This window comes from Euprymna scolopes, chromosome 32 (assembly GCF_053919585.1).
Source record: "Euprymna scolopes isolate OS-2025 chromosome 32, ASM5391958v1, whole genome shotgun sequence".
NCBI lineage: Eukaryota > Metazoa > Mollusca > Cephalopoda > Sepiida > Sepiolidae > Euprymna > Euprymna scolopes.
This window is the reverse complement of record NC_136513.1, coordinates 91,067,897-91,084,721: the sequence shown is the minus strand read 5'-3', so window position 1 is coordinate 91,084,721 and position 16,825 is coordinate 91,067,897. Positions and strand designations below refer to the sequence as shown.

Sequence of the window (16,825 nt, the reverse complement as noted above, 5' to 3'; positions counted from 1 at the left end):
TAGAAGAGTAGTCCCAACAGGCAACTTAATTGAACCAGTTTTTTTAAAAACTCAAATTTAAGTTGTTAAAGTAATAGTTTAACTTTTCTTTATAAAACTTCCGATGCCTCAGATATATGAGAAATATCTCACATAATTTGATAAAGCTTAGCGCATCAGAAAAGACTTAAAAATAATCACAAACACTGACCTGGATTGTTTTCGAAAACATCAGATCAGTGGTTGCCAAAATAGTAAGATTAAGATGGCGGCTTAGCCTGATTGTGTAAGGCTTCCACAAATGTTGATTGAACTGAAATAGTAAGAAATGGAAAATCAACAATTAAGTCTAAACAATTAAACAAAGTTCTTTGATAAACAATTCAAGATTAAATTTCTTCTTGCTGTGTTGGTTTTATACCACTCAAATTCAGCTAACAAGAAGAGAAAATTATATTGTTTGGGGTAAAAGCTGCCATTAACAAGTTAAAAAAACGTGAGTTGTTGTCGCTTGTGATATTTAGAAAAAAAATGTCTTTTATTAAAAAGTCAATCAGCAGACCACTTGAACTTTTTTTTTTTTTTTTTCTTCACAGATGATTGCTGATGAGAATGTGAGTTCGGAGGCTGCGTGCCATTTACTGCATGCCGTCTTGCTTGGTTTACACATGCATGGCCAACACGAGGCCGGTCAGGCCATGTTGCTCAGTTTGGGATTACAGGTTTATGAAGCTTTGGTATGTCATCTTTTCTCTCTGTCTGTGTCACATAGACCCTATGACATTGTTACATTGTTGTTTAGTCTCGAGGTAAAATACAGCAAACATATATTCAAATAAAGAGTTAAAGAAAAAAGAGTAAAAAAAAAAAAAAAATTATTTACAGGCACAAAATGGTCAAAAGAGAAATAATTCAGATGTAGATCCAGTCTTGCTTGTGTCTAATATTTATATTTAATAATATTTAAAGATATGTCTTTGGTCAAATTAAGATTCAGAAAATCTATATTTACCATGAATTGTCTGTTTTCTTTGTGAGGAAGGTTTCCTTAGGCTTGTTGTTCAGATTTCTATTTTACGACCGGGATTTTTTTCATTTTCCTTGCGTCTCTGGTCGGAGTTACAATTGTTTTGATAGCTTGCCAACAGGAACTGATTTGCCTGGTCACCGCTTCCAGTAACGCTACACTGAAAGTTAGTGGACTTTAACCAAAAGATATTCTATAATATGTATAAATGGTCGATTGGGGAGGAGAAAATAATGTTCTTGATTTCATTAACTCAATGTTTGAAAGGTAAAGGGGAACTTTAATGGGATATTTTAATATTTATTTTAATATGTATGCGTCTCGTATGGAGTTTAAGTGTTAGAAAGGGACCCCTTCCTGGGTCTGAGAACTTTGGCTAAAATCAAATCAAAGAAAACATATATATAATATTTATCTTGTCGAATTTTCAAAGTCGGACGCAAATAGCATTTAAGCTAACAAATCAAACTTTGCATCTGACTAGCTTATTTTTATTTATTGTTGTACCATGTTCTTGGTGCACTTAACTACAATTAATTTTAAAAATTACTTAGTATGACTCTAATTAAAAAATTTCTGTTTTAGTCAAACTGTAAACAAACATTCAGTATTCTTATATATCAGGTCTTTTTATTAGTGACTTACTAATGTAAAACATTTTTAAATAATCACCTAAAAATAAAAATTAGCAAAAGGGATAATTTATTTTAAATTGAATATAATAAGAGATGCCTACCTTAAATTTGCGTAAAGGAAAATTAATATTCTTCACTGCTTTGCTAACTAAACATTTGAAAGGTAGAGGAAAATCATGATCGGACATTTGGATATCTTTGTATCTCACATAGAAATCAAGTGTTGACCCCTAAAAAAGGACCAATACTTGATTTCTGAAAATGTCAAAATAAAACAAATGGATATTAACACACGTTTTATTTTTTCCTTTTGTTAAACGTCTTTGTTTTATGATGTCGGCTTCATCAATTCTCCCCCCCCCCCCCAATTTATCAGAAAGGGACCTATGTTTTCAGTGGTGTCTGTGCGTCTGTCCGTTATTCCGAACGATTGTCAGATAATTTTTCATTAGTTTTTCCTGAAATTTTGCCACAAATTGTATTTTATTAAATAGATTTGCACAGTAAAAAAAAATGTTTTTACAAAAGTTCCCGTTGCATCCTCAAGGGCTAAAAAGAGGTAAAAAAAAAATGCCCCAGAATTGCAAAAACTGACACTTTTTACCCCATAGCATTTGATCCATTCATTAGATTTTCCTGAAACTTGGCCAAAATGTGGAGACCATTGTTCTTAATATAAATTCAGTATGGGTGACCCTGACAAAATTCTGGTTCGCCATCCCTCTGGGACTTTAAGGGCTCAAAAAAAACACGCCTTTTTGGATCTCTTTTTTAATATTACTCAAAAACTTGATATGTCTGTCTATATGGTGGTTTTCCATGGTGCTGAATTCAAATATACATGTCTTAAGGCATGAAACTGCACGGTTTGTTCATTTTAACTGGGGTTTGGCATCCCCAGGAGCTCAAAAGGGGTCCAAAATGCCCCAGAATTGACACATTTTACCCCATAACTTTTTGCCCGATCCATTAGATTTTTCTGAAAAACTTGGCGAAAATGTGAAGGCGATGTTGGCTCTTCACATTTCTCACATTCATCATTTCTTCACTATTTTTTGTGACGTCATCTCACATGCAGAACCAGAGGAGGATTACGCACGTGCGGCTTGTTTCTTTCATTATCTCCAGGCTCCACCATGAATTAAGGGTTTAAATTAGAACGCAATTGCTGTTGTTCCATTACATGGGCAAAATAATTTTCTTTTTCTTTTTTTTTTTCTCTTTTCTATTCAATTAGCGTCCTTTGTTTCCTAACATCCGTTCAGTCATGAAATTGATTCCATTCTGCACTGAATCAGCTCTCCAGGTTCGTATCATATCCTTTCCTAAACCCCTACCCACCACCACCACCACCACGTACATAACACACAAGCACAAAAAACCAGCATTGAATCCTGTGTCCTAACCTAATCGTAACTTTATATTACATTTTTATACTATTTTTACAACCTTATAGTCTTTAACACCTCCTGCCTTCCATCTTCTACAAAAAATCCTAGTCTTTGCTTGGAATGAACATATTGCTTTTTTAGAGGGAGCAGGAGGCTTAGAAATTTAAAACTACTTCCATTGTCTTCTCTGTAAAAGTTTCCATATCGGTGCACTTTTATTTATTATTACTATATATATATATATATATATATATATATATATATATATATATATTAGTAATGTATAATGATTGTATAGATTAGTTTCCTAGAGGTAAGCCCAATGAAACCTGTGTGATTATTAAAGAGTACTCAATGCAGGGTAGAGCTGGTATATAGTCTGTTTATTATACAAACATTAGATTATTGGTTCCATATGTGCATACATGTTTCGGTGGAATCCCAATTCAAGGAGACCATCTCGGACAAAAAAAAAAAAAAAGGAGCAATATTATTGAAAAGAGTCAAGAAAACGAAAACCATACTCGAATATATTTTATAAAACACGAATGTATGTAATCTTGACTCTTTTCAATATCACTTTTTTTTTCTTTTTTTTTTGTATCTGATGAGTTGATCTCTTTGAATTAGAATTCCACTGAAACCATTAATATTTGTATAATAAAGAGACTAATATATATTTTTAATACGTATAGACAGGAGTGTTTCGTCCTTCCTGAATCATCAGTGCAAGAAGTTACAATTGCTGTTGGTCATGGGATTCAAACCCCGCAATGAAGCCATCCGTCTCCATTTGTAAGAAACATAACCACAGGGCCATCGTCAACCGCAACGATATTCAAGTGAATTTAAACATTTATAATTGCATAAACATAATGTGGACAGACATTTGCTGCTCAACTCCCTGCATAGTATCTCTGCAACTTATGTTCCCAATAGTAGCCCCTATATCAAAGTGGCACTGTCTTGTTTGCAGTGAAAATGTAATAACTTAAAAAAAAACATTTTTTAAAGTTATTAAATGTTGATCTATAGTGATCGAGTGACTGGAGGTTACAATCTCACATGTAACTGATCGACTTTTCATTCACACACGGTGCTCAATACTTAAGAAATAAGTTTCTTAAAGTGACAGATTATGTTGATTACTTATTATTGTATATATATATATTGTCTATTATTTATAATTAATGGTTCCCATATCATGTTAAATTCTATACTAGGTCTACTTAATATTCGATTGTCTTTTGTGCTGCTATTTTGAGTCGTCTTGCTCTCCAGTATTCTTTTCTGTCTAATTTTTACTTCGTCCCATAATGGTAGATGGTTTCCCTTTTCCCTCCAAATATAGTCAGCCATACCTGACTTTTCAATCACTCCACGTATTATAGCTTTTTGATGTTCTTCTAACCGTACTTTTAGTGGACGACGGTGTATCATTTTTGTATAGTTTTCCACATTTACATGAGATCTCATATACACAGTTCTTAGGCAGTATGCAGAAGTGATTTAACTCTCCGGAAACAGATTGTGAGTCAAGCATCCTACAGAAAAAAAAATCATTTTTTTATTATTATTTTAGTCTATTTATTTTATTTTTAATTTTTTTTTTTTTTTTCAGTCGTTTGATGACAAAGTCCTCCATGCAGCACCTCAGAAACAATCTGAAAAAAGGAAGAAAGATGCCTTCAAAAAGCTTGTCTCTGAGATTATCGGTGTAAGTAACTCTTTTTTTTTTTTTTTTTTCCATAGTCAAATTCTCTTCCCCATGATCTCTTTATTTTTCATATTTTTATTTTTCTTGACAAAGTTTTAAACTGTAAACTTTCATTTACAAATCTGATGATAGAAAAGCGTGGGTTTGTATTACTGTACACATAGATTCGAAAAAGTTGTCAAAAAAACAAATATATAACAAATAAATGTTATCAAAGGCAAGATAAGTTACTTTTCTACCAAGCTGGATATATTTTTTGTGTTTTTATTCCATGTAACATGTTTATTCAGCTCGAAAAACATGCAGTGTTTACCAATGTATTGGAAAATTCAAAATGGCGCCCGACACTCTCTTTAACATGGTAAGTTTGGGAAAAGGTGTTATAAATAATAAACTAGACAAAATACTATTTAAAAAACACTGATATATGTCAACTTATGTCACAGTAACATATAATGAGCGAATTTCTAACAGTATTTTGTCTAGTTTATTATTTATAACATCTTTTCCTGAACTTACCATGTTAAAGAGAGACTCGGGCGCCATTTTGAATTTTCCAATACATCGGTAAATACTGTATGCTTTTCGAACTGAATAAACATGTTACATTGAATAAAAACACGAAAAATATATCCAGTTAGGTAGAAAAGTAACTTATCTTGCCTTTGATAACATTTATTTGTTATATATTTGTTTTTTTGATAACTTTTTTGAATCTGTGTGCAAAGTAATACAAACCCAAAAGCGTTCATGAAATGAATCTTTTCTCAAACTTTCTGTCCTAAGAATATATCTGGGGTGGGGGAGACAACAGAACAGGGTGGAGAGAGGTGTTTAAAAAAAAATGGTAGTAGGCAGGCAGGCTCTAACTCGTAACGTGAAGGAGGGGAAGAAAGCGAAATAGACATAACGCATTAGCCGATGTCGCCATTGCGCAAGCAGAAGTTATGTGCGTCGAATTTAAGCATAGTCAATCGAACGTATGATGATTGAAATGCTTTTTATTTATTTGCTTCCCTATGAAAGCAAATGAGACACAAGGTCATTTTTAATGTGGGGGAAAAATTAGCTCCCTCTAAAAGGGGGGCACTCTGGCAGTATCCAAATAAATAGTAATTGTCTCAGTATGAAGGGTTTCCCCTGCGTTGACAAAGGACCAATTAATTTAAGTGAAGCATCAATCCTGGTCCGAAGGCCAAGAATGCTTTGCCGCTTTTTCAAACAGTTTCACTTTATATGAAAAAGCCAAACAAACACCCGAGACAATGGCACGCTGGGAATTTTGTTTAACTCGATTAAAAAAAGGAAAGAAAGGATGTTCGTTTGCAAATTTGAGATATTACGATCTGGAAAGTATAAGAAAACTTCTCCCGGAATCTAACCGACGCGAGAACCCTCACCCAAAAAGCCTTTTGTGTACATAAACACTCGTGTCTATTTTGCCCTTTTATATATTAGACTAGCCTGGGTGCCCGGTGTTGGCCGGGTGTTTGGAGATGTGTGTTGAGCTTAAAAAAAAAAGAAAAAAAAATTTTGTAGTGGGCAGGCAGGCTCGAACCCGTGATGTGAAGACGGAAAAGAAAGTGGAGGTGTGTGTAAGGGTGTTGGTTGAGCCAAGAAAAAAAAAAAAAGAAAAATTGCGAGTGCAAAAAAAAAAAAAAGGAGTAGTAAGCAGGATCGAACTCGTAACGTGCCAGAGGAAAACGAGGTGAAAAGAAGCAAATGGTCTTACTGATGTGCCTACCGTGGTTGTGACGTCATAGGCGGTTGAAATAATGTCTTTTATGCAACATCGTGGAAGCGAGGGTTGAATGACTTGCAAAAAATGTCAACAAAAAAAACGACCACTTATTTGAGGGTGAAGGAATTAATGTTTTTGGCCAATTTTTCGATATTTAGCATTTGAAGGGTTGAGCTTCAAACTGATACTGATCTCGTGAAAATCCATCACCTCTGTCAAGTTTTTGCAAGACATACAAACATAGATACATACATTTAAACAGACAGGTGAGATTTATGTAGATTATAGAGGGAAAATCGAAATATTTAATTTAAAGTAAAATTGTTATTTTGCAATAATGAACATATCCAAAAATCTGGTGCTACCAGATCAGGCTGCCCTGTGGCTTCCTGAGACGAAATGCACCTACGTTGACGTTTTTTTGTTTTCTGATCTTTTTTGTAAAACTTAATTATGTTCTGCAAAACCAAAAACAAAAACAACAGCCTATTTCCCCCCCCCCCTTTTTATTTTATTTTTTCCTACCTTACTCCCGGTCCTGGATATGACCTTAAACTACATCCGATGGTGAGGTCCAGCTTACGGGCTTGGGGAGTGTGGAGCCACCTCTTAATTGCCATTGCTCCCAGGTCCACCCTGACCCGGAGTGGTAGCACCTGTTAGGGTCCCAACTATGGGTTAAATAGAAACAGATTTTAAAAAGGAAAAGAAACAACAAAAAAAGAAAGAAAAAGAAAACAAATATATTCTATTAAATTATCTATTTATTTATTTATTTTTTTGCCCTGTCGGTAGGGCATGAGAACAAACCGACTGTCCCCCTGCAGAGGGTAAAAATCCCTCAATGGGGCAACCAGTTAGCCGTGGGTTGCTACCCGTAAAGTCTTAGGACGTGATCCTGGTGATTGAGCGAACCTAAACCAGGATACATAGAAGTCTAGGCACCGCAACACATTACTTTGGCCCTTACTTCGATTAGACGGGCGGTCGGAGAGGCCCGATCCGACCAATCGGCCAGTCACGCCAAGCCCCACCATATATTGCCCATTCCAAAAACCCACTACTAATACAACACATCCCCCCTCTCCCACAAATAACCCTACTCCCTAATATATGATGGAAAGCGGTGGCTGAGGGTCAATCGATTAGGTGTGAATATCGATGACGAGGCTGTAAATCCCTCAGGATTGCTACAGATCCCATAGCAATATCAAGAGAGAACAGATAATCATTATGATACCACCAAAGTCGGTTATATCATCATTGTATCCCTGTAGAGGCTGGGCGAATGGGTTTCCCCCCAGGCTCTTCCCAAATAGGACTCCGAGGTGGGTGGGGAACAAAGATGACGAAAAAAGAAAAAAAAGAAAACAAAATATATGGCTTATTCCTCCCAAAAACCACCCAACCACCCAAAGAGAACCCACTCTGATGTCTCTGACATCAGTAGCTCTGACGAAGAGACGATAAAACCAAGGAACTCAACATTCGTAGTAATAGAATCAATGGAGGAAACTCCTTTGAGCAAACTATCACCTTTTAAAATTGAAAAAAATCTTAAAACTCTAAAACCAAAGTCTATTAAAAAACAATTTAACGGCAGCCTACTAATAGAAACCCATAACGAAGAACAAACTAAAGAAATATTGAAACTAAAATTATTTGAAAACATCAAAGTCAAATGCTACAGACATCCAACCCTAAATACCTGCAAAGGAGTAGTGAAAAGCCACGAACTTGCACTTTGTCCCTTGGAGGAAATCCGGACAAACTTACAGAAACAGAATGTGTTAGATGTTCGCAGAGTTCAAATTAAAAAAAACGGTGAGAAAATCGATACCAATACATATATACTAACTTTCGATTCCCTCACCATACCCAAAGAAGTGAAAGTCGGATATATGAAAATAAATGTAGAAATTTATATTCCAAACCCCCTCCAATGCTTCAAGTGCCAGAAGTTTGGACACCATCAAGATCGGTGCACACGATTACCAGTGTGTGGAAGATGTGGAGAAAGTGGCCCACACATTGACTGCAGAAAAGATTTCAAGTGTGCCAACTGCCTGGGAAACCATGGCGCTGGCTCTAGATATTGCGAAATATGGAAAAGAGAAAAAGAAGTGACCAAACTAAAACATATAAAGAATATATCCTACCCAGAGGCCAGGAAAATCATCGAAACTAAAACATATGCAGATGCAACAAAAAAAACTAATCCAATCAACAATCAAAATGGTTATATACATGTAACGGATACAACTGACAAGAAAATTGATGTCCTAAGCAAACTAATAAAGGAAATGAAAGAACTATTAGAAGAAATGAGGAAAATGAATAGTGCAATGTCTGCAACCAATCCAAGGATAATATTAAGTAAAGAGACTATTGAACCACAAAAAGAAACAAAACCACAAACCATTTCTACAAAAACAACCGAACAACCATCAAACACATCACAAGCCAGAAAAGAATCAAAAATCCCCCCAGACAAAAAAAAAAAACAAACAAAAACAGGAAAAGAAAGATCCCGATCTATATCTCGAACAGGGACTCGGACAGAAAATAGATTTGAGGGATTAGAGACGATGGAAGTTGAACACAATTCCAAATGATGAACAAAATATTACAATGGAATATCAGAGGGATAAAAGCAAACCAAAATGAACTCACATTATTAATAACAAATATGAGCCCAGCACTTGTCTGTCTACAGGAGACCTTTCTGAAAGAAAATAATACCATCAACATAAAACACTACACATCTTACAACTACATAAATAAAGATACGGACAGAGCTTCTGGAGGCACATCAATACTTGTGAAGAATGAAGTCCCTCAAAGACAAATAAATATAAACACAAACTTGCAAGCAATTGCAGTTTCAGTGACTCTACATAGAACTATAACACTTTGCTCAATATACATCCCTCCAAAAGATACAATCAACGAAACTGAGATAACTCAATTAATAAAACAACTCCCTAAACCCTTTTTTCTACTAGGAGATCTCAACAGTCACAATGTAATATGGGGAAGTAAAGAAACAAATAAAAAAGGAAAAGAAATAGAAAACATAATAAATAAAAATAATCTATGCCTCCTTAATAATCAAAACTACACCTATATGTACCCAGCAACAGGTACTTTCACCGCCATTGACCTTACCTTATGTGATCCTTCCATATATATGGACTATGACTGGAAAGTACACAATGACACCTGTGGGAGTGATCATTTCCCAATCATCCTGGAAAGTCTAAGTACTAGCACTGAACAAAAAACACCCAAATGGAACCTACATAAAGCGGATTGGGAAGACTTCCAGGAACAGTGCAAAAACCAATTAATTATCGAAAAGAATGATGAAGATGACCATTTGAACTACTTCATTAAAACACTCACAAACATAGCAAATAATACCATACCGAAAACAACCAAAACCAACAATCACAACAAACCTTGGTTCACAAAAGAATGCAGAAAAGCCATCAGAGCTCGACGAGCTGCCTTGAGAAAATTCGAAAAGTATCCAACAAGCGAAAATCTGGATTTCTTCAAAAACAACAGAGCAAAAGCCAGACGAATCATAAAGGAATCCAAAAGAACAACTTGGAGAAATTATATATCCAAAATTAATGTGAATACCAAGGCGAAAACAGTTTGGAACATGATGAGGAAAATAGAAGGAAAGTGTAGTAGTACACCAATATCCCACATCTCTAAAGGCAACAAAATATACACCGATCAAAAAGACATTTCCAATAACCTGGCAGATAATTTATCAAACATTTCATCATGTGACAGACAAACAGAGAAATTCAAAAAGATTAGAGAAAAGGAAGAGAAAAAGAAAATTCTATTTAAATCACAAAATACTGAAAAATACAACCAACCTCTTACCTTGCCTGAATTAAAAGAATCGCTAACCAAATCCCATGACACAGCTACAGGGCCCGATGAAATTCCATATGAAATCCTCAAAAAACTTCCAGAAACCTCAATGAAATACCTACTTGAAATTTTTAACATTATATGGTCCAGTGGAAACGTACCCGAGACCTGGAAAGAGGCCACAATAATACCAATCCCCAAATCTGAAAACTCAAACATCCAATCCCAATCAAGTAACGTCTCAGATCCATTGAATTTCAGGCCAATAGCTCTAACAAGCTGCATTTGTAAGACCATGGAAAGGATTATAAACAAAAGACTAATCTGGTTCCTGGAAACAGAGAATCTTATTACAGAATTTCAAACAGGATTCAGGAAAAACCGAAGTTCAATAGACCACATAGTCAGACTTGAAACCTTCATCAGAGAAGCCTTTGTAAGGAAGGAACATTTAACAGCAGTGTTTTTTGACATGGAAAAAACCTACGATACTGTGTGGAAGTACGGTGTTACAAGGGACCTGAAGGCGCTTGGACTAAAAGGCAGAATGCCAATTTTTATTGAAAATTTTTTAAAAAATAGACGGTTCAGAATAAAGGTTGGCACAACTCTCTCGGACTTGAAAGAACAAGAGAATGGAGTACCTCAAGGGAGTATACTGTCAGTGACCCTGTTCAGTATCCGAATTAACAACATTGTAAAAAACCTTAACCCTGGGGTAGATTGCTCCCTATATGTGGATGACTTCCTAATATGCTGTAGATCTAGATATATATCTATAATAGAAAGGAAGCTTCAATTGTGCTTAAACAAAGTAATGAGATGGACGGAAGAGAATGGATTTAGATTCTCCAAAAGAAAAACGAAATGCATGCATTTCTGCAAACTAAAGAACATGCATAATGATCCTGTCCTAACCATGGAAGGAATGCCCATACCCGTTACTGACCAGTACAAATTCTTAGGGATTTTATTTGACAAAAAGTTAACATTCATCCCACACATAAACTATCTGAAAAAAAAATGTAACAAAGCTGTAAATCTTTTGAGAGTGGTAGCACATACCGATTGGGGTGCAGACAGGGAAACACTCCTTAAACTTTACAGAGCACTAGTCCGCTCAAAGCTAGACTACGGTTGTTTCATATATGGATCAACCCGAACATCATATATAAAAAGCCTAGACCCTATTCACCATACTGGCCTAAGATTGGCCCTACATACAGAACTTCCCCCGTGAACAGTCTATACACGGAAGCACACGAACCCCCACTAGATCTAAGGCGAGAAAAGTTAGCCCTTCAATATTTACTGAAACTGAAGTCTTGCCCAAACAACCCTGCATACCAATGTACCTTCTATCCTAAATATGAAGAACTCTTTAACATGAGAAGAAAAACTATCAAAACGTTCGGGCTCCGAATGAAGGAAAGCATTGAAGAATCGAAAATTCCAATCTCCAGCATTCACAACTTCATACTGCCTAAAACACCCCCATGGACCATGAAACAAGTTGAAATAAAACTCAACCTAAACAAAAAGTCCAAATCTACCACAAATACCACGACGAACTTCAACATTTAAAATTACAATATTCAGACTACACCTTTATCTACACAGACGGGTCTAAAAGCAACAATCACACTGGATGTGCAGCAACGTACCATAAAACCACAATGAAGAGAAATCTTCAAAATGAAGCATCTATATTCACTGCAGAGACTATAGCTATCGATCTAGCACTCAACATAATTTCAGAGGAAACCACCAAAAACTTCATCATTCTCACAGATTCTCTATCAGTCCTATTATCTATACAAAATCAAAAACAAGAAAATCCACTAACAACAAAATTAATAGAAAAAAATCAATATCCTTTCAACTACTAAAAACATTATTCTTGTCTGGATCCCCAGCCATGTGGGGATCAAAGGCAATGACAGGGCAGATACAGCTGCAAAAAAATCTTCTCACCTTCCAACTGACAATTTTAAGATTCCACATACTGACCTTAGACCCCAGATAAAAGCATACATACAGGAAAAATGGCAACTGCGGTGGAGTCAGCAAGAGGGCAACAAATTATACTCAATCAAACCTGAACTTAAGGAACGATGTCCGGACACCAAGAGATCACGCCGAGAAGATGTGATACTGACTCGGCTGCGCATAGGGCACACCAACTTTACTCATTCTTATATACTAAATGGAGAATCGGCGCCAGAGTGCATCCCATGCCAGGAGACACTCACAGTAAAACATATCCTAGTTGGGTGTGATGACCTTGCCCCAACTAGAAAATTATATTATACAGAAAGCAATATGGAAGACCTTTTTGAAAAGGTCAACTCAGCAAATATTCTAGCATACCTAAGGAAAGTAAATTTATATAAGGAAATTTAAAGTCACCCAAATATACACATCCATGTATAAATACAACATTTAATTTCTTAGTTCAATTTTATAAAAAAAGGGAGGAAAGGCTGAAAAAGTCATTCCCCCCCTCCCAATAAAAAAAGTTAAAAAAAAAAAAAAAAAAAGGACTCCGGCATTAAATGACCACATAGGTTGATATGCCGTAAAACCAATCAATCAATCAATCAATCAAACATATCCAAAAATTATGAAAAACGATAAGGTACAAAATTGATTATTAATGAAAACAATTTTTGAAGACAAGCAAAACTCAATTTTTGTTAATTATAAAAAATGAAACCGGAAACTTCAAACCTGACAAGAGAGGTAATAATTTTCTGAAAATGTTGAAAATTCTTAGGTCAATTTAGCAAAACTCAATTTTTGCGAATTGTCTTCAAGAATTGTTTTCATTAATAATTAATTTTCTACTTCATCGTTTTTCGTAATTTTTGGATATGTTTATTACTGTGACATAACAATTAAATAGATACTCTTGGTTTCACTTGAAATTCAATATTTCATAATTTTGCTATTATAACGAAAAAGCACCAAAATATTGCCTACTGAACAGCAGTTGGCACCACACCAAATTATCGAGAATTTAAAAAAAACAAAAAACGACTCTTTAAATCACTTTAAACAATACGAGGTACTTTTACAGTTTAATCAAGACATTAAAAAATGAAAATATAGAAAAAAAGTTACATTGTTCGTATCCATTATGGAATGAAGTTCTCCGAAAAGAAATTTCACTTAATTTGATCAAGTGTTTTACAGCGAAAAAACAATTTGTTATGATACCGGTTGAAAGGTAGCCATGTTTCGATTTTTAAGAAGAAAAGCTAGTCTGTAAGCTGGGGAAGGGGGGGGGGGTCGGCACTTTAGACTGAGTTATCTCCCCATGGCGTGTTAAAAAAATCCAAACATGGTTGCCTCCAGCGCGCTGTCATAAAAACATATTTCCGCTGTAAAAAAAACTACTTTATCAAATTAAGTGATTTTTTTTTTTTTTTTTTTTTTTGGAAAACTTCAGTCCAAAACTGATACGTGCAATATAACATTTTTTGGATATTTTCAATTTTTTAAGTCTTGATTAAACTGTACAAGTACCCAATATTCATAAAACCTTGAAAGCAACCAAAAGTTTAAAAACACATAACTTTGATAATAATTTACGCAACCAAAAAGTTTAAAAACACATAACTTTGATAATAATTAAAAATTTGAAAGCAACCAAAAAGTTTAAAAAGAAAAAAAAAACACAAACTATCCCAATTCAATAAAAGATTTGGCACTAAATGACCCACTGATTGATATCCGATAAAACACCAATAAACACACCAACCCACGGAACAGCAAAATAAATTCTCTGAAAGACTTGTTTGCACGCTCTGCTTTTTGATTCTAAAATGGTAGCCTGCAGGATCGTACAGAAATTCAAAATTTTATTCCCTTTTCATCCAAAATGTTTTTTTATTAAAATTTTACAAATAATTTTTTTTTATATATTGTAGAAAAGCATCGGTGAACATTTTAAAAAGGAGAAATATTTTGAGAAATTGCCACCAATCATCCGTCTCAAAGATAAGGACCATTCATCTGTTGATGTCTTTGAAATGCCCGGAAAGGCTGGATTGACAGATCTGTTCTGCAATGATAATCGAAATTAAACCCTGGGCACCACACCTCGCAACTTTCAAAGGTGGTGGTGGTGGGGTATCCTCTACCTCCGAATCCATTTACTGTGATGGACTTGGGATAAAGAAGAATAAAATAAAAAAAATCAAATACAACAAAAAGAAATATTGAAGGACCTTAATGGGCAGGGTGGGGGGGGGGAATCAAGGTTTTATTTTTTATTTATTTTTATTTATTTATTTTTTTCTTATTCTTCTTGTCTCCATATGTCTTAAGATAAAAATTCATGCGAGAAACCAAAGGTCATAACATTTACAGCAGAGAAAAAAAAAAAAAAAAAGAAAAAAATTATTTATGAAAGACATAAAAAATGAAATTAAAGAAACATTTTCTAAGTGAAATAAAAAGCAAAATAAAAAAATATATATACTTTCAGTGGAAATTTTTTTGTTATTTTAAATCTGATTAAATTTGGAAACACTATCGTTTGCATAATCATAAGTTAAGCTCTGTTATCTGATGCAACCAGATCAGGCTGTCCGAAGATGACTCCCCGACACAAATGCACTTACATTAACACCTTTCTGTTAGTGTTTTTAATTATTTGCACAACTAAGCTATGTTCTGCAAAGCCCAAAACAAAAACAACAGCCCCCTTCCTCTCCCCCCACTTCCCTACTGGCTTCCTAACTTAAAACCAACCAATAATACTATAACCCTTTTCCTTTGCAAAACTCAATCATGCTTTGCAAGGCTGAGAATGAAAACAACAAAATCCACCAAGAACATCAAGCCAAGCATTATGATTAGGAAAAGAAGTAATAAAAAGGTTAGGATTAGGAAAGGAAGTAATAAAAAGGTTATGATCAGGAAAGGAAGTAATAAAAAGGTTATGATTAGGAAAGCAAGTAATAAAAAGGTTATGATTAGGAAAAGAAGTAATAAAAAGGTTATGATTAGGAAAGGAAGTAATAAAAAGGTTAGGATTAGGAAAAGAAGTAATAAAAAGGTTATGATTAGGAAAGGAAGTAATAAAAAGGTTATGATCAGGAAAAGAAGTAATAAAAAGGTTATGATCAGGAAAAGAAGTAATAAAAAGGTTATGATCAGGAAAAGAAGTAATAAAAAGGTTATGATCAGGAAAGGAAGTAATAAAAAGGTTATGATTAGGAAAGGAAGTAATATAAAGGTTATGATTAGGAAAGGAAGTAATATAAAGGTTACGATCAGGAAAGGAAGTAATAAAAAGGTTACGATCAGGAAAGGAAGTAATAAAAAGGTTACGATCAGGAAAGGACGTAATAAAAAGGTTATGATCAGGAAAGGAAGTAATAAAAAGGTTATGATCAGGAAAGGAAGTAATAAAAAGGTTAGGATCAGGAAAGGAAGTAATAAAAAGGTTAGGATCAGGAAAGGAAGTAATAAAAAGGTTAGGATCAGGAAAGGAAGTAATAAAAAGGTTAGGATCAGGAAAGGAAGTAATAAAAAGGTTAGGATCAGGAAAGGAAGTAATAAAAAGGTTAGGATCAGGAAAGGAAGTAATAAAAAGGTTAGGATCAGGAAAGGAAGTAATAAAAAGGTTAGGATCAGGAAAGGAAGTAATAAAAAGGTTAGGATCAGGAAAGGAAGTAATAAAAAGGTTAGGATCAGGAAAGGAAGTAATAATAACTGTTATGGAGATGCCCACTAATTAACATGGATGGGTGAGTGAGATATATAAAGGTATCAATCACCAATACTGGGGGAGTTCTGCAACGACCTCCAAATAGGCAAGACGCCTATGTTGCCTCCAGTAAGATATGCAACACGCCACCTGCCGGAATATCTCCGACTGAAATATATCTGGAGACATGTAAATATGTATATAACTTTTCTGATTAATATATTATTGTTATACCCTTACTTTTGTGTTCTTGTTAATTATTTGTGCAGACACAACAAAAACATTATGATTAGGAAAGGAAGTAATAAAAACAACCAAACTAAAATCCATGAATAAATATTTAAAGAAATAACTTGAAGCATAAAAAGATTTCACTAGACCCCGTCAGTGGGGCATTAGAATATGCCATCTACCCCCCCCCCCTCTCCCCCTGCAGAGAGTAAAAGTTCCTCAATGTGGCTACCTATTGGCTGTAGGTAGCGACCCATAATGTCTTGGGACGAGATCCTGGTGGTTGAGCAATCCATGACTTGGGGGGAAAAAAGTTGTGGCCTTGCAACACACAACTTCGGCTTTTACTTTGACTAGACCAGAGGTCGGAGAGGCCCGATCAAATCAATTGGCTAGTCATGCCAAGCCCTAACACCTACACTGGCAAATGTCAATTACAACATCTAAAGAAAAAAAAGAGAAAAATAAAGTCTAAAGATAGTGCAATATCT

The 16,825-nt window shown here is 34.9% G+C and overlaps 1 protein-coding gene across 1 annotated transcript in view; it reads left to right on the top strand.

The window, feature by feature from the left end:
* The window catches only part of LOC145256483 (exportin-5-like), a 127,232-nt gene extending 112,357 nt beyond the window's left edge, over window positions 1-14,875 (top strand). The window contains exons 29-32 of the mRNA XM_080115428.1: window positions 576-716; window positions 2,879-2,947; window positions 4,654-4,749; window positions 14,317-14,875. Coding sequence (XP_079971554.1) covers window positions 576-716; window positions 2,879-2,947; window positions 4,654-4,749; window positions 14,317-14,472 — 462 coding nt within the window. The 3' untranslated portion in view covers window positions 14,473-14,875. The remainder of the gene's footprint in view (window positions 1-575; window positions 717-2,878; window positions 2,948-4,653; window positions 4,750-14,316) is intronic.
* Window positions 14,876-16,825: the final 1,950 nt, after the last annotated feature.